Below are 23,621 nucleotides of genomic sequence, written 5' to 3'. Positions count from 1 at the left end.
TCAGTCCTGAGTCTCAGCCCACCCCCAAGAGGGGCTCTAACCCTGAGGCACCTCCCATCACCCCAAGACAAGTCCCTAGCCGGGCATCTGCAGCCACAGTGAGGAAGGACCTGGGGACCCGCAGTGTACGCCTCGGTCTGCCCCTCCCACCCAAGGGCTGCTTCTCCAAGATTCTGGGTGATCATGACTTCTTTTTTTTTTTTTTTAAGATTGATTTGTTTGAGAGAGAGAGGGAGATCGCGCATGAGCAGGGGGAGGGGCAGAGGGAGAGGGAGAGAATCTCAAGCAGACTCCCCCCCTGAGCACGACTCCGAGATCACCACCTGAGCCAAAGTCAAGAGTGGGACACTTAACCAACTGAGCCCCCCAGGCGCCCCCGGGTAATCGTGCCCCGGGGACATTGGACGATGTTTGGAGACACTGTAGGTGTCTGTGCCGCGTCCCACAGTCCATTGACACGTCACTGTCTGCCGCTGGTGGTGGCCCCATTCATCCAAGACAAGGTTCCCCCAAAGGAGGCAGCCCAGTGCAGCCACCTGCCCGCAGCCTGTGTCCTCATCCTGGAGAATGCCAGCGAAGGAGGAGGGAGCACTGAGAGTTGCTGGTGAGCAACTGGTCCAATTCGTTTATTTGCTCATTCAACAAATATTGAGCACCTACTGTATGCCAGGCCCTGTTGCAACAGTCAAGGGTACATAATGGCCCAGAGAGAGAAAAATCTCTGCTCCTAAGGATTTGGGGAGGTGACAACAGCATGATAAATATATATGTCAGAGGGAGGTGAATGTTGTTGGGGGCGGGGATGCAGCGGGGAGTTGGGTGGGGTGACAATTTCAGGAACAGTCGGAGAAAGACCTGTCTATGAAAGTGACATTTGAGGAGAGGCCTGAAGGAGATAGGAAAGTCAGGTCAGAGGGCATGGGTCTTGTGAAAGCCAGGGCAAACATGGTCCGGGCAGAGAGAAAAGCACATGCAAAGGCCCTGGGGCAGGACTGTGCCTGGCAGGTTAGAGGAAGAGTGCGGTGGCCAGTGTGGCTGGAGCTGAATGAGTGAAGGGGAGAGAGGAGGTGAATGGGGTGAGGCTGACCTCGCAGATACCTGGAAGGCGTGGTGAGGACTTTGCCTTTGCTTGGGGATGCAGTCTTTGCAGGGAGCAAGGGAGGGACCGAGCGTAATCATTACTGAGCCTCCCTCCCCCCCCCACTGCCCTGCTGAGAAGTCCAAATGGGTGTGGGGGACAGGGATCTGGGAATCTGCTTATTGCTGGCCCAGCTGTTTGAAGAATGTGGTGTGGCCATAGTCCAGGGACGGACAAGGAGGTACCAGGCTTGCTCTGCACCTGGCATTGACCCCTGCCATCCAAGGTGGCAGGAAAATGGGCTCTAGCTGTGTCCCTTCAAAGATTTTCCCCAGACCGCCAGGGGTCAGCCCACCAGGGAGCACAGGTGGGAGGACACACCTGTCTTACCAGGTGGAAACAGGACCTTTAGCCCCTCAGACTTGTTTGTTGTTGTTGTTTTAAGATTTTATTTATTTATTTGAGAGAAAGAGCAGAGAGAGAGAGAGTGTGAGTGAGCGCACGAGTGTGGGGGATGTGGGGCTCGATCCCAGGACCCTGAGATCATGACCTGAACTGAAGGCAGACGCTCAACTGACTGAGCCACCCAGGCGCCCCTATTTTGTTTTTAATTTAAACATACAGAAAAGTGTAACCAGCAACTCAGAGCTGGTGACGCAACACGGCCAGCCCCTCCCAGTCACTTGCCACGCCCAACGGTGGCCCCCGTCCTGACTCCATTTACGCTGTCCGTGCGCATCACTTACGTCTCGACTCCGCTGTGTCCTGCCCTTGCCTGTGTGACTCAGAGCCGCGGCGGTCAGATTCACCACCCTGCTGCAGGAGTGATCCAGACTGGTTTTGGGTGGTGATGGACAGTATTTCACTCAGTTTATGTACACCATTCCACTGTTGGTTGGAGTGGTTTCCAGTTTGTGGTTATTGTGACGAAAGCTGCTAGGAACATTCTAGAACTGGCCTTTGGTGAGCAGAGCTCTTGTTTCCTTGGGCACACACCTGTCAGAGATTGCAGGGTGAGCATTCGAGTATCCTGGGGAGGCTGATGCAAATGACCACACATGGGAGGCTTAAAACTAGAGATTTATTCTCCCACATTCTGGAGGCCAGAAGCCGGAGGTCAGGGCCTGGCGGGACCAAGCTCCCTCCGCAGCCTCCAGGGGGAAGGTCCTTCACCTGTTCCAGCTCCTGGCAGCTCCAGGCCTCCTCGGGCTTGTAGCCGTGTCCCTCCAGAGTCGCCTCCGTAGCCACGCGGCTGTCTCCTCTGTCTGTCTTATGAGGACACCTGTCACTGGGTTTAGGTCCCACCTGGATAATCCAGGATGATCTCATCTTGAGACTCTTAATTGCATCTGCAAAGACCTTTTTTCCAAATAAGGTCCCATTCACAGGTTCTGGAGGTTAGGACCTGGCTATGTGTTCAGCCTGCCACAGTGAGGCCCGCTTCACCTGGAGCAGCGCGGCCCAGCTGTACTCCGCGGTGGCTACCCCGCATGGCCCGCACGTAACCCCGGGGGGCTGTGGGACAGCCCGGAGGCTCTCCGCAGCTGTCGGGACCGCGTCCTAGCTCAGGGTCAGAAGGAAGGGAGAGCGGGCCCCAGGCAGGCAGTAGGGGGCTGCTGGCTGCAGAGAATTAAAAATAGTAAGAAAAGCATGGGAAGCCCAGAGCCAGCCTCCTGCAATGTTGTGGGGAAAACCTTTCGGGGGAACCAATGAAATAGTCGCAGTTATCATCCTCTTACTAACAGGACGCGTTTCAAACTTGCCTGCTTTTGTCCTTTCTCCTTGACTAAACACCTCCTCCTGAGGGAAGTGGGTCCAGAGAATTCGCAGCTGTGACCCCCCCAGGCCTCGGCCAAGGGAGCTGGCCGCAGGTGGACGGTCCTTACTGCCACCACCCCCCCCCCCCGCCCCGTGCCCCTTCGGGCGACATTTCAGCCTCTAACCCAAACGGGCATTGCCCATTCCCGAGGGGACACGGTAACTAGTAAGAACTGAGAGCCAGTGACGGTAGAGAGGGAGACAGCTCCGGCAGCCCGCTCCTGTCACTCTACGTGATCACCTGTAGTTTTCATCCCTGGGCCGGACTTGAACGTCTTTAGAATTGCAACATCTTCTTCTCTCTTTTAATTGTTCAAGTGTTCGTTTTAAAGCTAAAGAGCAAATCCGAAATCAAGAGCATGTCCGCTGTGGTTGTTACACGATGGTCCCTGGAAACAATGTTGCCGTGCAGAGGAGGGGGCAGTGAAGACATGGGGTCCCCGCTCGTGGGGCCACTGCCATCCCGTCCGCCAGAGTGCGCCCCACGCTGGCCTCTCCTCGCCGGCTGGGCCAGCTGGTTTGGGAGCCCGGGACAGGGCCGCCCCATGGATCCCCCACTCCCCGACATACCCCACGACAGCAGGGAGGCAGAGGGGGCACCCGTGGGCTAAGAGGTGCTGGCAGGACTGACAGGCATGGAGGGGCCCTGGGCGTGGGTGCCGTGTACGGCGGCTGGAGTGCGGAAGGAGGTGGCAAGCATCCAGGAGAGAAGTGGGCGCCAGTGAGGGGCACGGGCATGGGGCCCCTGGGGGCTGCAGGCAACTCCAGGGGCCTTGAATCCCTTCCTTTCCCATCCTGCCACCAGGGGGCGCCCAGGCCCCACACCTCCTCCAGAACTGTGCCCCATTTTCCGCGGAGGGACTGGAGGGATGCCCCACCTTCAGCACTCGTGCTGGAGGACAGGGCTAGGCCTGGACGGAGAGGCTGGGGGCGGAGGGACTGGGGGCGCAGTCCAAGGAGCGTGGTTCCCATGCTCAGAGCTGCGAGGGGCTGAAAGGGGACCTGCAGATGGGGAAACTGAGGCCAGGGAGGGGCAGGGTCTGCCCGTGGGTCACCTGCAAGGAGGTCAGGGGGCTGAACCTGAGACCCCCCCAGTTGAGCGTCCCTTGTCCTAGAGAAAAGCACAACCACAGATGGTACCAAATGACAGCATGAGCCATCCCATCAGGGAGGGAAGGTAAAAGGGTGGCTCTTCCAGGGATCCCCAAGGAGAAGGTTTGCTGAATGACACCCACCAGGTACCCCCAAATCACACATGACCGAGGCTCCAGAATATATGAGTAGCAGATCTCCAGAGTGTAGGGGACAGGCTGAGAGCTGCGACCAGCCTCCTCTGCTGGGGAGCGGCCCTGGATGGCATGCCAGGAAAGTGTGGCCCCCAAGGGGGCATGGGAGGGGGCACTGGACCAGGAGAAGGTTGAGGGCTGGGGTGCACACACTGTGACAGCATGATTGCGAGTCCAACTACCAGCACATCCTGGGATCCCTGCGGCCAAGTATCCTTAACTTGGGGGCCCTTGTTTTTAAAAAGTGCTTGTAAAAGTTACATAGGAATAAACAAGGGATGGATAGCAGAGTTGCCTGAAAGAAACCCAGCCAGGGGTGCCCGGCTGGCTCAGTCCGTGGAGTGTGCGACTCTTGATCTCCAGGTTGTGGGTTCAGACCCCACGATGGGTGTAGAGGCTACTTTAAAAAATAAAAACTTTAAGAAAGAAATTAAGAAAGAGAGAAAGAGGGAAGGAACAAAAGAAAGAAACCAGCCAGAATTGCTGAGGCTCTCCAGATTATCTCTGGACTTATGGTAGCCAGGCAAGAGGGGAAGTGGGTACATTACAGTATCTGGTTAGGCATGTCTTCTGGGGAGCGTGCCTGTTTGTTAGAGCGTCTTTGAATACATGCAGCCTATGTGTGTCCGTGAGAAGAGAGAGCACATGGTGTCAGGTCGTTAAACAGCAATGAGCTTCCTGGTAGCAAGGGCAAGAGGGGAAACGGATACATTACAATGTCTTCCTTTGGGCCTTGCTTGTTTGTGACAGCGTCTCTAAGAAAGTGAGTGTGAGGCAAAGGGGATAAAAGCAGACACAAAGTTTCAAAGTGTAAAATATCTACGAGTTTCCTGGCAGCCAGAGTGAGAGAGGAAATGAGTTCGGGTCTATTCAGTGCATCCTCACCACTGGCTCCTGCTCATGGCAGTGGATCTGACCGTGTGCAGGGCCGTCTAAGCACGTGTGATGGGAAGTCACATAGCTGTGGATGGGAGATATTTCTAAGCTCACTGGAAGCCAGGGCAAGAGGGGAAATATGCTGAGTTTGAGCCTGGTCCGGCATGTCTTTCTTGCTGCACGGGGCAAGGGCCTCGTCGAAGGGCTCAGACGGGGCAGTGGCGGGCGGCCAGGCGCACACGGCTGTCCTCAGCGGGGCTCCAGGCCCGGGCATAGCCCGTGTGGGGCAGCAGTAGTCGGTCTTGAGTGCCGTCCGGGCTGATAAGGCGCTGGACGGCCAGCAGATACTCACGGTGGAGGTCCAGCCGGGGGCAGGGGCAGCGACCCAGTGCCCACACGTACTCGAGGGCCCGCAGTGGCGAGCGGTTCTTGTAGATGAGCTGCACTTGAACCTCATAGCGCGTCTCCTGGGCCTGGTGCAGGCGGCTCAGCACTCGGGCCCTGAACACTGCAAGCAGGACCGCGTGGAGGCTGGCTGGACGCTCTACCCTGGGACCCATCCACACGCACCCCATTGCCAGAAAAAGGAACTGGGGTCAGATGGGGGGGGGGCCCCACTGGAGGTCCCTGGGGACTGGGGATGGGGGAGGGGCGGGGGTCAGGTGAGGTCAGGGATCAATGAGAGGTCAAAGGTCAGATTAGGGCAAAGGGTCAGAAGGAGTCCAGTGGGCGTCAGGTCAAAGAGTCAGAGGTAAAGTCAGACCGCAGGGGAGGGTCAGCAGGTCAGGGGTCAGGCTCGGGTCAGTTAGGAGCCAGGTAAGGGCTGGGGTTCGGAGTCTCTCACCGAAGTCGCTTCGACAATAGTACAGCAGCCGGTGGGCGCGACCTCGGGTGTCAGGGCAGCGTCCGCAGGGGTCTGTGGGGGGGGCACAGTAAGGGGCACAGGCCTCCCCTCCCTGCTTGCTCCACCCTGGCCATGCCCGCCTCACCTGGGGCCGGGCTCGGGGTGCGCGGGGCACTGGGAGCCGGGGCTGCAGGGAGCTCGGGGGCCTGCGGTTCCACCTCCCGAGGCTGCTGCTGCCGCAGGGACCAGCCCAGGGCCTGCGCCTGTGCCTGGAAGGGCCCGTAGCGCTCCCGCGGGAGCCAGAACTCGAACGCGATGCCGGGGTTGGGCTCCTGCAGGAGGACCTGGAGGGGTGTCACACCTCGGGAGCCGCGCTCGGACCTGATGGCCCGGCTTCCCCTCTCCGACCCCTGCCTCCCGCCCCCTCCTGTAACCCAACCATCCCGACGTCTGCCCCCCCCGCCTCACCGCCCAGCTGCCCCCTGCAGAGGTTGGCCCGCACCTGCAGGAGCAGGTCTTGGGACGTGGGCCCAGCCGCGCTCAGCGTCTCCTCTGGCCCTGCAGCGCGGGTGTAGACCACACGGGTTCCCGCCGCCTCGTAGGTCCCGGGTGGGCTGACCGCCCAGTTCCCGTTGAGCACGTAGCGCCCGTCGCCCCCTATCAGCGCTGCAAGGGAAAGGTGAGCCCGGGCTCCGGGACCGGCCCGTCCAGCCTCCCGACCCCGGCGTCCTCCTCCCCCGGCCTCAGGCTCCCCGGCTGCTCCCAGGCGGCCAGCAGGGTGCCTCCCCCCTCGGACCCCGCGATACCCAGGTGGTTGCGGCTCCGGTGGGCTACACGGATGTGTCTGGCGCCCTCGGGGATCAGGGTCACGTTCCAGTACCCAGCGAAGGCACCTGGACGGGAGGAAAGGAGGGTGTTGGGGCGCAGGTGGGAGGGTATTTGAGGGACGATTTGAGGATTAAATGAGATACTGCGGTAAGAGATACCAGGGGTCCTGGTAACCCCCAAACGATCGGTTAACTTTGGAGTTAGGAGGATTATTCTCGATTAAGTGCAGCAGGGAAAGAGTTAGAAACCCATCTGTTCCTAGGAGGGCTGGGCCACCTGGCGATAACCAATCAGAATGAAGAGCGAGAGGGGGGCTGGGCCACAGACTGCCCAATCAGCTCGCGACTTCGCTTCCGGGCCCGAGGCTCGTTAAAGGGCCCGCTCTGGGTTAGCAGGGAGGACGGAGAGGGCAGTCACCGGAGTCTCGGAACACGCGCTGCACCAAAAGGCACGACTCGTTGGTGCCGCCGCAGCGGCCGCAGTGGTCTTCGCGGGCGTCCGAGCCCAGCAAACCGTCACAGCCGGCGCTCTGCAGGGGCGGGGAGGACCGGCGCGGCTTCACCGACAGCCCCCTGCCCCGGACCGTCCTGGGGGGCGGGACCCACGGGTAAAGGGGCGGGCTCTGGAGGGAAGAGGCTGCGGTGGAACCTAGTGGTGGGCGGGACGTGGGGAGGGGATGGTACATGTGGGGGCGGGGCTTAGGGAAGAGGGTGGGACCGGGGACGGAAAGGGTTGGGGTCTGAGGTCCCGGCGCCGGGTGTGAGACGGACGGGGCTTTGCGGGGTCCCGCGAGGACTTACGAGGCAGCGGCCAGCCACGCAGAGCCCCTGGGTCCCCGGGCTGCAGGGGGTGCCATCCAGGACGCGGCCGAAGCTGTGGTAGAAGGCGTGGCCCTCGGCCAGACAGTTGAGGTCGCACTGGTTGGGCGCTGGGGGCGGGAGGAATTGTGGGGCCAGTGGGGTACCTCTGTCGGAGTTCCAGCCTCCTCCCCCTCAGGCAGATGAGGCCCGGAGACTCGGCCAAAGCCACACATGGAGGTTGAGGCAGAGCCACGGCTGGAACCTAAGCATTCTGCCCCCCGCTCCCGGGGACTGTCCAGGCAAGTATCCTGGGCCTGCGTACGCGCGTGCGCGCATGCTTTCATTCATTCAGGTTAAGCTCTCACATTAGGGAGTCCCTACACGTTATCCATTGCTAACATCCTTACCCATTCTTCATTCATTCTTTAGTTCCGCAAACACTGACAGAGCACCCACTACTGTCCCAACACTGTTCCAGGCTCTGGGGTACAGCCGTGGCAGAGGTCACACAGCACTTGGGCCGTGCACCCAGCATGTGCCCAATAAAAAGCGTTCAGTGCTGACGGAATTCTGCACAGCCTGGGTGTGTCACTGGCCCTCCCCAGGACTCAGTTTCCCCCTCTGCCTGGCAGTGGGGCAGAATGGGAAGTCCGATCGCAGGCACAAGCCCACATAGCCCTGATCCCTGCTCCTCCTGGCTCCCACCCCCCTGAGCCTGGCACACTGGCCTTGGTGGGCCTCTGCGGGGGTGGGATCACGGCAAATTTCCTCTAATTCTTAGCGGAAAAAACCCCAACCTCCCCCTCAAAAAAACCCAATGAGGTCGACAGATGGAATGCTCTCCCTATCTGTATCTGCTTCCACTCTAGGGTCTAAAGCTGCCTGTTTCCTTTAAATCTGGAGGCGCGCTGCCCTGGGCACACAGTTATGTAACTTGCTGCCTTCAGCTAAATGCGGCAACATTTCCTGCTACCGGGATAAGTTTGAGAAGTCTTGGCCTCTGGATACAGCTCCAAGTAAATCCTCAGCCTGGTGTTCAACCCTGAGCGGGACAGACCCTGCCCCTCCCTCTGCTCCTGTTTCACAGGTCACATTGCTCTCCCTCCCCCACACCGTCACTTCAACTCCTATATATCCTTCAAAGCCCCAGTGCTAATGTTCTCTTCTCCTTGCAGTCCTCCAGTCTTCTTGCTTTCTTAGCAACCCCTTCTCCCTGCCTCTTCTGGACCAACAGCAGGGAAGGCTACTCACCACCATAGAAAGGCACCCACTGGTAAGTCTTCTGGGTGCCCAGGACAGGGTGGCCATTGTAGAGGGCACACTGGAGATCTCGGAAGGGAATGGCCCCTAGGGGACAGTCCTGAGGACAAAGATAGGTCCGAGGCTGGGAGAGCCCCAGGGGAGCCCAGAGAACCTGGGAGGGTGGCAACGGTATCTGGGGGTGTGAGCCGGGAAACAGAAGGTCTTCAAGGCCCAGCCAAGGGTCTGGAGGTAGACAGAACTTACCGGCAAATGGCAGAGGCGGTACTCGTGGGAGTCTCCCCAGCACGGCTCTCCCCCAGGAAACCTACAAGGAGCAAGATGGCCAGAGCGTGGTTAGGACCCCCAGTAACCTTCTTTCTGGAGCTGGCCTGCCCCCCCCCCACCTTTGGCCTGGTCAGCCCCACCCACATTCCAGTTGGATCAGTGGGATTAAAAGGCACAGCATGTGTGGGCAGGCTGAGGGTGCGGCCAGGAGTGGGGCGGGCTGGCAGGGAGGGGGGGCAGACACCCCCCTCTTACCCCACCCCACCCAGCCAAACCCCAGCTTTCTCCTCACCAGAAGCAGCGCCTGCTGCGCACCGAGAGACCCCGCCCACAAGAGCTGGAACAGCGGCTCCAGGAACCCCACGGGGTCCACTCACCTGGACCCTACTTGGGGAGAGAAAGGCACCATCAGCATGGAGAGGAGCCCGCTGGCCCCCAGACCACTGGCCAGCTCCCTAAGTCCGCTGGCTCCCTGGACTCATGTCCCCCCTTACCTGAGCACTGCCCCCTAAACCACAGTTCAGGAGGGTCCACAGCAGAAGGAGGTTCTGGAGGGGGCGGAGTGTGGGGGAGCAGGGAGGGCGCTGCAGTGGGGGTGCCAGCAGGCCAGGGTCTGAACCCCAGCTCTGTCCCAATTGGCTGTGTGATTTGGGGCAGTAATTTAACCTCTCTGGGCCTCTGTTCTTGTCTCTGAAAAGTGGGGTAATAACAGAGCCCCCGTTACAGGAAAATTTCAGGGGCCCATCGGATCAGGGAAGAAAGACAGGTGGCACAGAGCCTGGCAGTGGAGAGGGAGAGCTCGAAGAATTATCTGGTTGTATTATTATTGACTGTGTGTTGTCTTAGAATGTACACAGTAGGTGCTAAATCTGTGTCTGATTAAGGAAGGAAACATTCCAGGAGAGTGCATGGCTGTCTCCAGGGTTGGGGCCCCATAACCACTCACCCCACCATTGTTGTTTCTACCTTCCTGTGTGACCGAGGGCCAGCCACTCCACTTTCCCGGGCCTCAGTTTCCCCATCTGTGCCATGGGGACCAGGGCTCTAGGAGGGACTTTGCAGAGGTGCTGCTGCTGGGGGCTGAGTCAGGGCCCGAGTCCCTGGCAGAAGCCCCCTGCCTGCCCCTGGGCCTCCAGGACCACCTCGGCTTCCAGACCCGAGGCAGCAGGGAGCCCCTGGATTGAGGGATAACAAGGGGGGGGTGACCTGGCCCCAGTCCAGTCGCCGACTCCTGACCTCATGTGCAGAGGGTGTGGGCCCCACTGAGGGCGGCCTGCAGAGGTAAAGGGGCCACTGATGAGAATGATGCAGGAAAGAGGGAGGCATCCGCAGGTGAGTGGATTGGGGTGGGGCAGAATTTCCCTCCCCAGGCCTCAGTTTCCCCATCTGTCAGGGGAAGGATGAAGTCACTCGCCATCCACACCCTCCTCATCACCATGGCATTGCTGGAGAAAGGGGGAGGGAAGTGGCCACCTGGTGAGTCCTTTCTCAGGCCACGGCCAGGCTGCCTGGTGGTCAGCAGAGCCCAAAGGATGCGAAGGACAAGCTGGAGGAGTCCAGCCCCGAGGTCCTGGGCACTGGTCTTGTACCAGTGGACCCTCTGGGCCCTCTTGAGCCCCAGTTTCCCTGGTTCTCAGGCCCTGGCTCTGACATTCCCACCTGGGGCATCAGGGGCTGGGGGCCCCGGTGGCTCCAGGTGCTGAGAACCTTGGGGACCCCTGGGCAGGTCCCCTTCTCTGCCCAGAGCTCTGTAGCAGCTGTCTCTGCCCCTCTCTGAACCCAGAACCCTGGCCAGCCTGGGAAGAAGTTGGTTGGAGAGCTGAGATAGGGGCAGAGGGCTTGGCCTTCGGACCCCCCCCCTCCCACCACACACACTCAGCACCAGCTTGAGGGGAGGGAGTCTAAGTGGTGGGAACTGAGGGGCTAGAAGCACATCTTTCTACTCCCCAGAGACCCGTCCCGGAGGAGCAAGACACACCTCGTTCTGGCTGCACTCCTGACTGCAGGTGTGATCCCAGGGCAAGCCACGCCTCTTAGGCCTCAGTTTCCCCAGGAGGAAGTGGGGATGAGCTTCCTCCCACCCTGGGGACTGCTGCCTGGCCAGCCCCTAGCCGGACCGGGCCCTGGGACAGGGAGGAGAAGCCAGCCGGGATAGTGGGAGGATAGGAAGAGGGACTTACCGGCTACGTAGAGCCCAGGCGGCACGTCCTGGCTCCCCGGGCGGCCCCAGGACGAGCGGAAGCGGCGGGGCCCGCGGGGAGGGGCGAGGGGGGAGCCAGGGGCAGCCCCTCCCACCCGGCCTCCCAGGGCGCGCCCAGGCCGGGGTCCGCAGGGGCGGCAGCCCCGTGCGCCCTCGCGCGGCGGTTGCGCGCCTCGGCGCGTATCTACGGCAGGGGACTGCCCCGCGCGGGCCCCGGTCCCCCGGAGCCGCGGCCTGGTGTTCCGGCGCACACATCCCGGTGACCTTGGAAAGCCCAGGGCGGGGGAGCCGTGCGGGAACTGACCGCCTCTACCCCCCACCCCGGGGCTGCTATTCCGGGCGTCGCGCTCAGGGCCAGGGAATGTGCGAGAACCGAGGTGGCCCTGCCATGGTTTCGGGAGTCCTGGACGCTGCCTCCTTTCCACCGACGCCCAGATCGCGTCCCCGCGAGGGTCCCCTTTCCCGGTCAGTACCCCTCTCCCCTGCTCCTCCCTCCTAACCCTCCCTCAAGGTCATCCTACTGAGGAACCCCGCTCGCCTGGGTTGCAATCCTGGGGTTCCCACTCCAGGTCCCGGCCACCCCCAGAGCAGGGCCCCAACGCACTGGGAGAAGCTCGGCTCCAGAGGCCAGGCGTAGGGGGCGGAGAGCCCCCTTCCAGCCCTGCCAGGAGCATTCCCGGGCACGGCTGTCACCAAAGGACGTGCCCCACCCTGCCTTCCGCTCTCCCTGCCTGGCCGCGGGCTGTGAGCTGCGGCTTTGGAGCCGGACCCGGGTCCAGAAGATCCGTTTCCCGCGCGGCAGCGGCCCCCTCCCTAGGATTTTAGTTTTCCCATCCAGGCAATGGGGTCGGTGGGGTTCTTCACTTCACTCCACACAGGCACTGTGTCCTGCTGTGTATACGGGAGTCACTCAGGCGGCCAGGAGGGTATGCAAGACACTTCCAAGGGGACCTCAGCTCTTTTTGAGGGCTGGCAAGGGCCGAGTTACCCCAAGGCTCCCCGCCACCCCACCCTTTCCCAGCTTAGCTTCTGCGCCGGCCCCCTCCCCCTGCTCATGCAGCAAGCAGTAGGTGCCCTCTGCTCACCCCCTCCCCTGGCTCCTTGCTCTTGCCCATGATGTTCCCTGATGGGTGGGTTGAGGAGATGGGGACACCAAGGGGACGATGAGTGGACTGCCCCTCTGGTCATAGGCAAGCCCAGGCTCAGCTTGATTGCCCCCTCCTCCTGGAAGCCCACTGTGGGGTGTCCAGCCCTGACCACGGGGAGGGGGTTTAGCAGTCCAGCTCTGTCTGCCTGCCAGCCCGAGCAGCTCAGAGCAGGTCGGCTCGATGCCATCTATGCAGGCAATCTTCACTGAGCACCTACTACGTGCAGGTACGGCTGTGAACGACCCAGCTAACTAGGCTGAGGGAGGCAGCCCCCTGGGAGTGCAGAATCCTGCGTTTCGATCGGGACACCCAGAGGCAATAGCCCAGGCCCACTGCAGAGGGGGTTGGGGGTCAGCAAGGCCCTCACTGAAGAGGCGATTGCCACAAGGAGGAGGGTGGCGCGGGCGGAGGAGACAGCCTGTGCACAGCCCCTGAGGTGAGAATAAGAGAACAAGGGACAGTCGGGAGGTCAGGGTGGGGGGCGGAGATGAGGTCAGAGGGGGGTCGTGGGATGGGAGCCCTGGAGGTGGGGGAGGGTGTTCTAGTCTTGGAAAAGCCACACCTGGCTGCCGTGGGGGCCAAGAAGGCAGCAAGGAGGCAGCGGCGTCCTGGGGGGAGAGCCCCCGTGCTGGCATTTCGGGTGGAGGTGAGGAGCCTCGGGGGGCTCTCAGCTGTTGGGGAGCAGAGCATGTAGGAGTTCCATGGGGGGCGGCGGTGGGAAGAGGTGAGGCGGGAGCTTGGCCTGAGCTGCAGGGAAGGGAGGTGCCCACTGGCTGGGGGGGGGGCAGGCATGGGAGAACACGTCCACAGGTCGCTCCTGGACGGGTCTGGGGTGAGATGTCTGTGGGCCAGCAAGAAGAGGCTGGGAGAGCAGGGGCTTTGTCTGGCTGGAGAGAGGTGGGTGTCCTTGACACATGGGGGTGTTTAGAGGCGTGGGTGAGATCACGGGGCATGAGTATGGATGGAGTGAGATGAGGGCCTGCGTACCAGGGGCCTGGGATGGGGGAGGCGAAGGGGAGCGTGGGGTCCTAGAGGCCTAGGGATGTTGGGCTTCAGGGAGGAGGGAGAGCGGGGGGGATCAGCATTGCCAGAGGCAGTCAGTGACCTTGATGAGGTTAATCCTGGTTGGACGGGGCCTGAGAAAGGGTCGCAGGAGAGGCGGTGGGGACAGCAAGGGCAGGCACCCTCTGCTGAGCACCTACTGTGTGGTAGCTGTAGCCTGGGGCCTGAGGGGTGTCAGGAGTAAGTCAGGCTTGGCTCAGGGGCTCCACCAAGTGGACAGTCTCCTTCCCTCAGACGGGCCTCATTCCCTGAGTCCCAGGCAAAAGAGCTATGCAGGGAGTGCGTACGGCAGGCGCTGTGTCCTGCGTGTATACAGGAGTCACTCAGGCGGCCAGGAGTGCATGCAGCAGGCGCTGTGTCCTGCGTGTATACAGGAGTCACTCAGGCGGCCAGGAGGGTATGCAGCAGGCGCTGTGTCCTGTTGTGTATACAGGAGTCACTCAGGCGGCCAGGAGGGTATGCAGCAGGCGCTGTGTCCTGCGTGTATACAGGAGTCACTCAGGCGGCCAGGAGGTATGCAGCAGGCGCTGTGTCCTGCGTGTATACAGCAGTCACTCAGGCGGCCAGGAGGGTATGCAGCAGGCCCTGTGTCCTGCGTGTATACAGGAGTCACTCAGGCGGCCAGGAGGGTATGCAGCAGGCGCTGTGTCCTGCGTGTATACAGGAGTCACTCAGGCGGCCAGGAGTGCATGCAGCAGGCGCTGTGTCCTGCGTGTATACAGGAGTCACTCAGGCGGCCAGGAGGGTATGCAGCAGGCGCTGTGTCCTGCGTGTATACAGGAGTCACTCAGGCGGCCAGGAGGGTATGCAGCAGGCGCTGTGTCCTGCGTGTATACAGGAGTCACTCAGGCGGCCAGGAGGGTATGCAGCAGGCGCTGTGTCCTGCGTGTATACAGGAGTCACTCAGGCGGCCAGGAGGGTATGCAGCAGGCGCTGTGTCCTGCGTGTATACAGGAGTCACTCAGGCGGCCAGGAGGGTATGCAGCAGGCGCTGTGTCCTGCGTGTATACAGGAGTCACTCAGGCGGCCAGGAGTGCATGCAGCAGGCGCTGTGTCCTGTTGTGTATACAGGAGTCACTCAGGCGGCCAGGAGTGCATGCAGCAGGCGCTGTGTCCTGCGTGCATACAGCAGTCACTCAGGTGGCCAGGAGTGCATGCAGCAGGCGCTGTGTCCTCCGTGTATACAGGAGTCACCCAGGCGGCCAGAAGGTATTCAGCAGGCGCTGTGTCCTGCGTGTATACAGGAGTCACCCAGGCGGCCAGGAGGTATTCAGCAGGCGCTGTGTCCTGCGTGTATACAGGAGTCACCCAGGCGGCCAGGAGGTATTCAGCAGGCGCTGTGTCCTGCGTGTATACAGGAGTCACCCAGGCGGCCAGGAGGTATTCAGCAGGCGCTGTGTCCTGCGTGTATACAGGAGTCACTCAGGCGGCCAGGAGGGTATGCAGCAGGCGCTGTGTCCTGTTGTGTAAACAGGAGTCACTCAGGCGGCCAGGAGGTATGCAGCAGGCGCTGTGTCCTGCGTGTATACAGGAGTCACTCAGGCGGCCAGGAGTGCATGCAGCAGGCGCTGTGTCCTGCGTGTATACAGGAGTCACCCAGGCGGCCAGGAGGTATTCAGCAGGCGCTGTGTCCTGCGTGTATACAGGAGTCACCCAGGCGGCCAAGAGGTATTCAGCAGGCGCTGTGTCCTGCGTGTATACAGGAGTCACCCAGGCGGCCAGGAGGTATTCAGCAGGCGCTGTGTCCTGCGTGTATACAGGAGTCACCCAGGCGGCCAGGAGGTATGCAGCAGGCGCTGTGTCCTGCGTGTATACAGGAGTCACTCAGGCGGCCAGGAGGGTATGCAGCAGGCGCTGTGTCCTGTTGTGTATACAGGAGTCACTCAGGCGGCCAGGAGGGTATGCAGCAGGCGCTGTGTCCTGCGTGCATACAGGAGTCACTCAGGCGGCCAGGAGGTATGCAGCAGGCGCTGTGTCCTGTTGTGTATACAGGAGTCACTCAGGCGGCCAGGAGGGTATGCAGCAGGCGCTGTGTCCTGCGTGTATACAGGAGTCACTCAGACGGCCAGGAGTGCATGCAGCAGGCGCTGTGTCCTGCGTGTATACAGGAGTCACTCAGGCGGCCAGGAGTGCATGCAGCAGGCGCTGTGTCCTGCGTGTATACAGGAGTCACTCAGGCGGCCAGGAGTGCATGCAGCAGGCGCTGTGTCCTGCGTGTATACAGGAGTCACTCAGGCGGCCAGGAGGGTATGCAGCAGGCGCTGTGTCCTGTGTGTATACAGGAGTCACTCAGGCGGCCAGGAGGGTATGCAGCAGGCGCTGTGTCCTGCGTGTATACAGGAGTCACTCAGGTGGCCAGGAGTGCATGCAGCAGGCGCTGTGTCCTGCGTGTATACAGGAGTCACTCAGGCGGCCAGGAGGGCATGCAGCAGGCGCTGTGTCCTGCGTGTATACAGGAGTCACTCAGGCGGCCAGGAGTGCATGCAGCAGGCGCTGTGTCCTGCGTGTATACAGGAGTCACTCAGGCGGCCAGGAGTGCATGCAGCAGGCGCTGTGTCCTGCGTGCATACAGGAGTCACTCAGGCGGCCAGGAGGTATGCAGCAGGCGCTGTGTCCTGCGTGCATACAGGAGTCACTCAGGCGGCCAGGAGGGTATGCAGCAGGCGCTGTGTCCTGCGTGTATACAGGAGTCACTCAGGCGGCCAGGAGTGCATGCAGCAGGCGCTGTGTCCTGCGTGTATACAGGAGTTACTCAGGCGGCCAGGAGTGCATGCAGCAGGCGCTGTGTCCTGCGTGCATACAGGAGTCACTCAGGCGGCCAGGAGTGCATGCAGCAGGCGCTGTGTCCTGCGTGCATACAGGAGTCACTCAGGCGGACAGGAGGGTATGCAGCAGGCGCTGTGTCCTGCGTGTATACAGGAGTCACTCAGGCGGACAGGAGTGCATGCAGCAGGCGCTGTGTCCTGCGTGTATACAGGAGTCACTCAGGCGGCCAGGAGGGTATGCAGCAGGCGCTGTGTCCTGCGTGTATACAGCAGTCACTCAGGTGGCCAGGAGGGTATGCAGCAGGCGCTGTGTCCTGCGTGTATACAGCAGTCACTCAGGCGGCCAGGAGGGTATGCAGCAGGCGCTGTGTCCTGCGTGTATACAGCAGTCACTCAGGCGGCCAGGAGGGTATGCAGCAGGCGCTGTGTCCTGCGTGTATACAGCAGTCACTCAGGCGGCCAGGAGGGTATGCAGCAGGCGCTGTGTCCTGCGTGTATACAGCAGTCACTCAGGCGGCCAGGAGGGTATGCAGCAGGCTCTGTGTCCTGCGTGTATACAGCAGTAACTCAGGCGGCCAGGAGTGCATGCAGCAGGCGCTGTGTCCTGCGTGCATACAGGAGTCACTCAGGCGGCCAGGAGGGTATGCAGCAGGCGCTGTGTCCTGCGTGTATACAGGAGTCACTCAGGCGGCCAGGAGGGTATGCAGCAGGCGCTGTGTCCTGCGTGTATACAGGAGTCACTCAGGCGGCCAGGAGGGTATGCAGCAGGCGCTGTGTCCTGCGTGTATACAGGAGTCACTCAGGCGGCCAGGAGTGCATGCAGCAGGCGCTGTGTCCTGCGTGTATACAGGAGTCACTCAGGCGGCCAGGAGGGTATGCAGCAGGCGCTGTGTCCTGCGTGTATACAGGAGTCACTCAGGCGGCCAGGAGGTATGCAGCAGGCGCTGTGTCCTGCGTGTATACAGGAGTCACTCAGGCGGCCAGGAGGTATGCAGCAGGCGCTGTGTCCTGCGTGTATACAGGAGTCACTCAGGCGGCCAGGAGGTATGCAGCAGGCGCTGTGTCCTGCGTGTATACAGGAGTCACTCAGGCGGCCAGGAGGTATGCAGCAGGCGCTGTGTCCTGCGTGTATACAGGAGTCACTCAGGCGGCCAGGAGGTATGCAGCAGGCGCTGTGTCCTGCGTGTATACAGGAGTCACTCAGGCGGCCAGGAGTGCATGCAGCAGGCGCTGTGTCCTGCGTGTATACAGGAGTCACTCAGGCGGCCAGGAGGTATGCAGCAGGCGCTGTGTCCTGCGTGTATACAGGAGTCACTCAGGCGGCCAGGAGGTATGCAGCAGGCGCTGTGTCCTGCGTGTATACAGGAGTCACTCAGGCGGCCAGGAGGTATGCAGCAGGCGCTGTGTCCTGCGTGTATACAGGAGTCACTCAGGCGGCCAGGAGGTATGCAGCAGGCGCTGTGTCCTGCGTGTATACAGGAGTCACTCAGGCGGCCAGGAGGTATCCAGTAGGCGCTGTGTCCTGCAGGGAGGGACACAGCAGGTGCTGGGGGCTGCGTGGGCGCCTAGCGCTCGGTGATGGAGCATGGCGGCCGGTGGGGATGCGGGAAGATAGGGTGTCCGGGCCCCGCGCCCCCACCCTTGCGCCCCCGGGCCCCAGCCTCCGGGTCCCAGCCTCCAGCCTCCGGCCTCCTGCCTCCGGCCTCCTCCGGCCGCAGCTCAGCGGGACTCAGCAGAGTCCTGAGAAGGAGGCCGAGCGCTCAGCTCGAAATACCTCGTGCGGGTGGAGGGGTGCTTCTGAGGTTTAGACTGCACGTGTGCGGCATCTCAGCCCCCCCACCCCTCCTGTGCCCTGGCTTAGACCCCCGACATGGGGGCAGTGCGGTCCCCTACCCTGAGCTCTAGCCTGGACCGTCCCTGAGGCAGGGCCAGGGGGGATGAGGCCAAGCGGACTACAAGTCCCCGTGGATGCGGGTCAGCTGAGCTCCTGCCACCTCTGTGGTCTTGCAGCCTTTGGGCTCAGGAAATGCCCATGAGCAGATCCCGTGGCCTCTGCCTGCCCCCCCAAACCCCAACTCCCTGTGGCCTCCTGTGATGCCTCAGGCCTGGCCACATGGTTCCCGGGATGTTTCAGCCCCAGAGGAGCCTGGACCGGGGGGGAGGGGGGAGGGCTCCTGCCACCCCTGCCCCAGAACCCTGGGTTTCCGCAGCTGCCCAGAGATGAATCCTCACTCCCCTTGATAGGGATACTGAGGGGCAGCGGGACCCGGAGGGCCTGGGACGGCTTCTCCCCCACATCTGAATGGCTGTCCTGAGTTCCTTCTTGGAGGGAGTGTGTGGGGGGAACTGCTTGGGTTGGGGACCCTGGGGGCAGGACCTGGAGGAGGAGGGGAGCGGGGCAGGAGAGAGTGTGAGGGAGAGGGCGTTCTCAGCAGGGGGACAGAGGGACAGCACGGGCAAAGCCCAGGTGGCTGGAGGCCCAGGTGAGGACCGGGCGTGGCAGGGGGCCTGTGCGGCTGGTGGGGGGCGGAGGGAGCAAGGGGGTCGGCTTGGAGGCAGAGAGGGGCGGGAGCTCGGGAGGCTCAGTGAACATGGCAGGTCATCTCAGGTACACGGTTAGGTGGAAACATCAAGAAAGTTATGCACGACATGGTGACATTTATAGAGAGGAAAAGATGTATGTTACATACATTCACACGGGAAGGGGAAAGGGACACCCCTCGTGTTGCCCACGATGGTCCTGGGGCAGGGCTATGGGTGACCGAGTTACTGCCTTGTAGGTTCTCTGTGAATTTCTGTAATGACCTTCTAATTCAGATTTTTTAAAGAAAAATTTTATTTTGGAATAATTTTAGATTTACAGAAAGTTGCAAAGATGTTAGAGAGTTTCCGTCTACCCTCTGTCATCAGTGGTATAATCCGCTCCCCCCCAAGACGTCCAGATCCTCGTCCCGGGACCTGGGACGTGTCCCCTCACGCGGCAGAGGGGACCTTGTCAGGGCCCCCGAGGAGGGGGTGACCCTGGGTTTCCAGGGGGCCCAGTGTCCTCACGAGGCCCTCACGAAGGGGAGGCAGAGGGTGGGGTCCCAGAGATGGGCAGACCCCGCGCTGCTGGCGGTGAGGATGGGGGGGGCCGTGGGCCAGGAAGAGGCCGGAGCTGGGTCTCCCGGGGGCCCTGGGGGGACCAGCCCTGTCCACACCTTTGTTTTAGGACTTCAGACTTCACCACGTGAGGTTGATAAATGGTGATTTTTTTTTAAGCTACCAAATTTGTGGTGATTTGTTACAATAGCCCCAGGAAACAAATAATTTTGTCACCACTCGGGAACTGATACTGGCATATTGTTATTACTAATTAATAATATTAACAATTACTATTACTATTAACCGAACTCCAAACTGTATATGGATTTCACCATGTGTGTGTTTTTAGCTAATTTCCCTTTTCTGTTCCAGGATCTCATCCACGATCTCCCGTGACATTGAGCTACTTTTCTCATAATTGGTAAAAAGACCCAAGCAGATGAAATAGAGATTATTCGTGTGGAAATCTGGCCGGGTCTGATGCTCACGCAGCACAGTGCACACAGCTGGAGTCAATCGATATCCCTGGAGAGGAGTCAAAGCAGCATGTAGCTGGAGAGAGGATGCCAGGATAGGTGTCCTCCTCCCCCCAGAGGAGAAGCACCCACTCTGGACCCTGAGGATGCCCCCTCTGTGGGCAGGCTGTGGGGAGCCCGGGGAGGGTCTGAACTTGCATGAGGCCACCCAACAGGTCAGCACCTATGGAGTAGACAGCAGGGACAAACACAGGCCCATGTCCGCATGTGGCGTGCCCAGTCTGGTGGGATGAAAACCAGCAGACCTGCAAGGAAATGACATAATTTCAGGTTGTGAGGGACCACAAAGGGAATCGAGGGGTGGAGGTGGCCTCCTGGACAAGGGTGGCCCTTGCCTAGGCCCTCGAAGATGAGAAGGGGCCGTTGGGAGGCGACTCAGGGATGGGGAGCATCATGAGCAGAGAGAAGGACATATGCAAAGGCCCTGAGGTTGGGATGAGCTTGGTATGGGATCTTGGACCAGCAGAGAGGCCAGGGCGGCTGGAGTGGGGTGAGTGAGTGGGTGGGTGGGAGGGCCACGGGGGGCGAATCAGCAGGCCTTAGTTTGAATATGATTTGGTTCTGGAGGGCTTCTTGCTCATAGGAAGAGATTGAGCCTCCTGCCCCTGGGTCCCAGAGCAGGCCCTGAAACCAGCTCCCGGCCACCCCCCTGGTTCTGTGAGCCTTCAAGGGCCTAAATACTCTGTGTCCCCTGATCTAGCCAGGCGGTTGATGCTTCCCTCATCTTCCTCTTGGGTAGACAGTCCTGAGGAATGTTGTACCCAGTTCCTTGGGGAACCACAGGGGTCACCAGGGCCCACCCTGCCCTATGCCCCATCCTCCCCAGGCACTCACACCTGCTCTGCACCGAACCCTTGCTTCAGGCTCTGTGTTTGGCAGAGCCCAGATGGAGATATGGGAGGAGAGACAAGCCTCCCACTTTGGCGTCCTGCTGGCCTGCCCCATGTCATCAAGAGAGAGTGAAGACGGGGACAGGGGCCTCAGACCCAAGCTGCAGGCATTGGGAGAAGGAAGAGGAGCCGCAAAGGATAACTGAAAAGATTTGGAAGAAGGGTGGGAAAAAAGCCTGCAGAGCAGGGTCTGGGAGGACAGGAGAGGACAGGGCTTCTAGAAGGAGCCAGCGAGGCGCATGAGGCTGGGAGAGGCAAGGACAGAGTTTGGTCCTGGGGTGGGGGGGGAGCCGGGTCTAGCCTCCCCCACACTGCTGGGCCAGTCTGGAGACAGCGCGTGGCCGCAGTCATGGGGTTTCCAGAGTGTGGTGGCCGCTCCACTCCCGGCCGTCCCCAGGGAGCTGCCAGGTGGGGTGACTGCTCACAAGTACAGGCACGAGGGAGTCTATGGCGTTTCAAAGGCCAGGCGGCCGGAAAGGGACCCAGAGCCTCATGCTCCAGCTCCGGCACCTTCCGGAAGGGGCAGACTGTGCCACCCACATGCCCATGGGCTAACACCTCCCCAGGGAGGCCTCCAGGAGTCTCACCGCGGGGGGCTGTCTCGGCAGCCGCCCCCTCTGCCTGCAGCAGGTATTTGGAGCGAAGCTTCCTGGCATTTCTCCCAGGAAATGTGCTGAGTCCGGGGAGTTAGGTCAGTGAAGGAACAGACTATAGCCTGGAGCACGGGGCTCCGGGCGGGAGCGGTGGGTGGCCAGGCCAGGTGCCAGCCCGAGGGACCAGCCCCGCCTCTGGAACCTGGGCAGGGGTCGGCATGGGAGGGTCAGGCAGCCCGCTGAGCCACTTTGTAATGCTGCAGTCCTTTGCTTGCCAGGCACGCTGCCTCAGTTTACCCATCTGTAGATTTGTGGGTATTAGTGCACTCCTAACGCTGTGATTTCTTTTGCGGAGGGTGGGGCATCTAACACGGTCTTCATTCCTTGTTGTTGTGGCAAACGTAACAGAAACTCACCGTTGTAACCGTCTCTAAGTGCACAGCTCAGCGTCATGAAGCACACTCACACCGTCCTGCGACCACCCCACCCTCCGTCTCCAGAACGTTCCATCTCCCCACACGGAGACTGTCCCCACGAAGCACGGACTCCCCACCCCGCACCCCAGCCCCGGCTCCCACCCTCTCCTCTCTGTCTGTGTGGACGGGACTCCTCCGGGGACCTCCTGGGAGTGGGGTCCTGCGGGATGTGTCCTTCGGCGTCTGGCTCCTCTCACTGAGCCCAGTGTCCTCGGGGTCCCTCCACATCGTGGCAGGTGTCAGGGTCCCTTCCTGTCTAAGGCTGGATCATATTGCAGCGTGGGGACGGACCGCATCGTGTGACATACCCATTATATGTCAGCGGACACTTGGTGTGTGTCCATCGGCTTTTTGGCTGCTGTGAATCATGCTGCTACAGACATCTGTGTTTTTTGTTTCATTGTAATTTTTTTTTTTCATTCTAGAGTGGTTGGGGAGAGGGTCCTTGCTGAGGGGGCAGGCAGAGAACGGGAGGTGTCCCCGGCCCTGTGGTAGAGGCTCAGCCGGGAAAACACAATGGGCAGCTGGGAGAGGGGCAGAGCAGGTGTCTGTGCAGGTGACAGGTGGGCTGTGAGGCTCCCGGCCAGGATCTTATAGGGGTTCAGTGAGCTTGGCCACCTGCCCCTGCCAGAGCTCCCAGGGCCCCTGGGGCAGAAGCCCAGGGGGATGGTATGGGGGTGCGGACAGCGGCTCTAGACTCCAGGTGGGACTCGGCCACTTGCAGTCCAGCGATCTTGGGCTTGCATTTGCCTTCCTGAGTCTTGGTTTTCTCATCTGTAAAATGGGGCTGAGAACAGCACCCAAGGATAAGCAGCTGCCCGCCAGGGGCCTGGCTTATACACGTTCGCCTCTGGAGGCCGTCCTGACCCACGGCCGTGGTTCAGTTGGGTGATCTCCTAGCAGTCATTCCATGAGGGCCAAGTGTATCTGTCCTGGGCGTGCAGGGCCCCGTGCAGGTTCCACATGCTGATATGTAGGAGCTAAACGGATGCCTGAGTTAACACGCAGAGGAGGGGTGTGACTGACAGCCAGCAGAGCCCGGGGTGACAGTGACATGATGGCCCAGACCCATGGCCCCCCAGCCACCCACCTTCTGTCACGCTGCTCCTGGTTCCCATTAGCGGGAACTTGGGCTCCCCAGCTGCAGCCAGCTGGCCCCCAACAGTGGCCTGCAATCCTTGGCCCTGGTGCTGAGGCCAGTCCCCCACAAAGGTCCCGGAGTCTTGCTCTGGGCCCTGCCCTGGGGCATGCTGAGAGGCCCCCATGCCCTGCATGCCCCTGCTTGACACACCAGCTGGACATGTGACCATTCAGAAGGTGTTTCCCGTCCCTGGCAGCATGACAGGGCCAGATTCCGAAATCTGGTCTCTGGAAAATTCCAAGGCCTGATTCCAGCCACAGGGAGCCCTGCTAATCCCTCCCCATTCCTCGTGTTATGTAACATTTGGGGATTAATACTGTGGCAGCCAGAGAAAGCTGCCTGCATTCAAATCCAGCACTGACCTTCCTGGCTTCGGAAGCCACAGCTTCCCCGGGCCTCAGTGTGCTCATCTGTACAATGGGGACGAGGCCAGTTCCTGTGTCCCAGGACTGATGTCAGGGTGACATGAGAGAACACAAGGAAGGAGCCTGGAACTGAGTCTGAGCTATGGCTCCCAGGAGGGTCCAAGACTGCCCACCAGTCCTTTCATCCACCACCTCTCCTTGGCTGCCCGGGGCCAGGAGTCACACACCCGCCTTTGCCCTTCGGTCCCCAGATTCTGCTCCTTCTCGCTGCCTAGTGACCTGCATATATGATACCCCCAACCCC

The 23,621-nt window shown here is 60.9% G+C and overlaps 1 protein-coding gene and 1 long non-coding RNA gene across 7 annotated transcripts; one reads left to right on the top strand and one right to left on the bottom strand.

The window, feature by feature from the left end:
* Nucleotides 1-1,521: 1,521 nt before the first annotated feature.
* Nucleotides 1,522-11,331, bottom strand: ADAMTSL5 (ADAMTS like 5). 6 transcript variants are annotated; one of them, XR_013442373.1, is made up of 15 exons: nt 11,238-11,322; nt 10,024-10,330; nt 9,552-9,747; nt 9,350-9,441; nt 9,037-9,097; nt 8,782-8,890; nt 7,531-7,658; nt 7,148-7,259; nt 6,709-6,795; nt 6,405-6,568; nt 6,048-6,246; nt 5,903-5,974; nt 3,138-5,566; nt 2,252-2,698; nt 1,522-2,074 (listed from the first exon to the last, which is right to left on the bottom strand). XR_013442373.1 is itself a non-coding variant. In XM_036100712.2 (13 exons), exons 2-13 carry the CDS (start codon nt 10,296-10,298, stop codon nt 5,265-5,267), a joined length of 1,557 nt encoding a protein of 518 aa, XP_035956605.1. In that variant the 5' UTR covers nt 10,299-10,330; nt 11,238-11,331; the 3' UTR covers nt 2,986-5,264. The 6 variants fall into 6 exon arrangements, 4 of the variants coding, with proteins under 4 accessions (XP_035956605.1, XP_077914351.1, XP_077914349.1 ...); XR_013442371.1 differs by lacking the exon at nt 1,522-2,074 and having other exon boundaries at nt 2,143-2,698; XM_036100712.2 differs by lacking the exons at nt 1,522-2,074; nt 2,252-2,698 and having other exon boundaries at nt 2,986-5,566; nt 10,264-10,330; nt 11,238-11,331.
* On the top strand, nt 7,111-22,195 carry LOC144379425 (uncharacterized). The gene is made up of 5 exons (XR_013442378.1): nt 7,111-7,337; nt 7,727-7,829; nt 8,400-8,617; nt 8,706-8,803; nt 19,689-22,195. It is a non-coding gene; the product is annotated as an uncharacterized LOC144379425 (long non-coding RNA).
* The last annotated feature ends 1,426 nt before the right edge of the window (nt 22,196-23,621 follow it).

The sequence above is a fragment of the Halichoerus grypus genome, chromosome 1 (genome assembly GCF_964656455.1).
Source record: "Halichoerus grypus chromosome 1, mHalGry1.hap1.1, whole genome shotgun sequence".
In the NCBI taxonomy this organism is placed as follows: domain Eukaryota; kingdom Metazoa; phylum Chordata; class Mammalia; order Carnivora; family Phocidae; genus Halichoerus; species Halichoerus grypus.
Note: the sequence above shows the minus strand (reverse complement) of the source record. Positions and strands in the feature narration are given on the sequence as shown.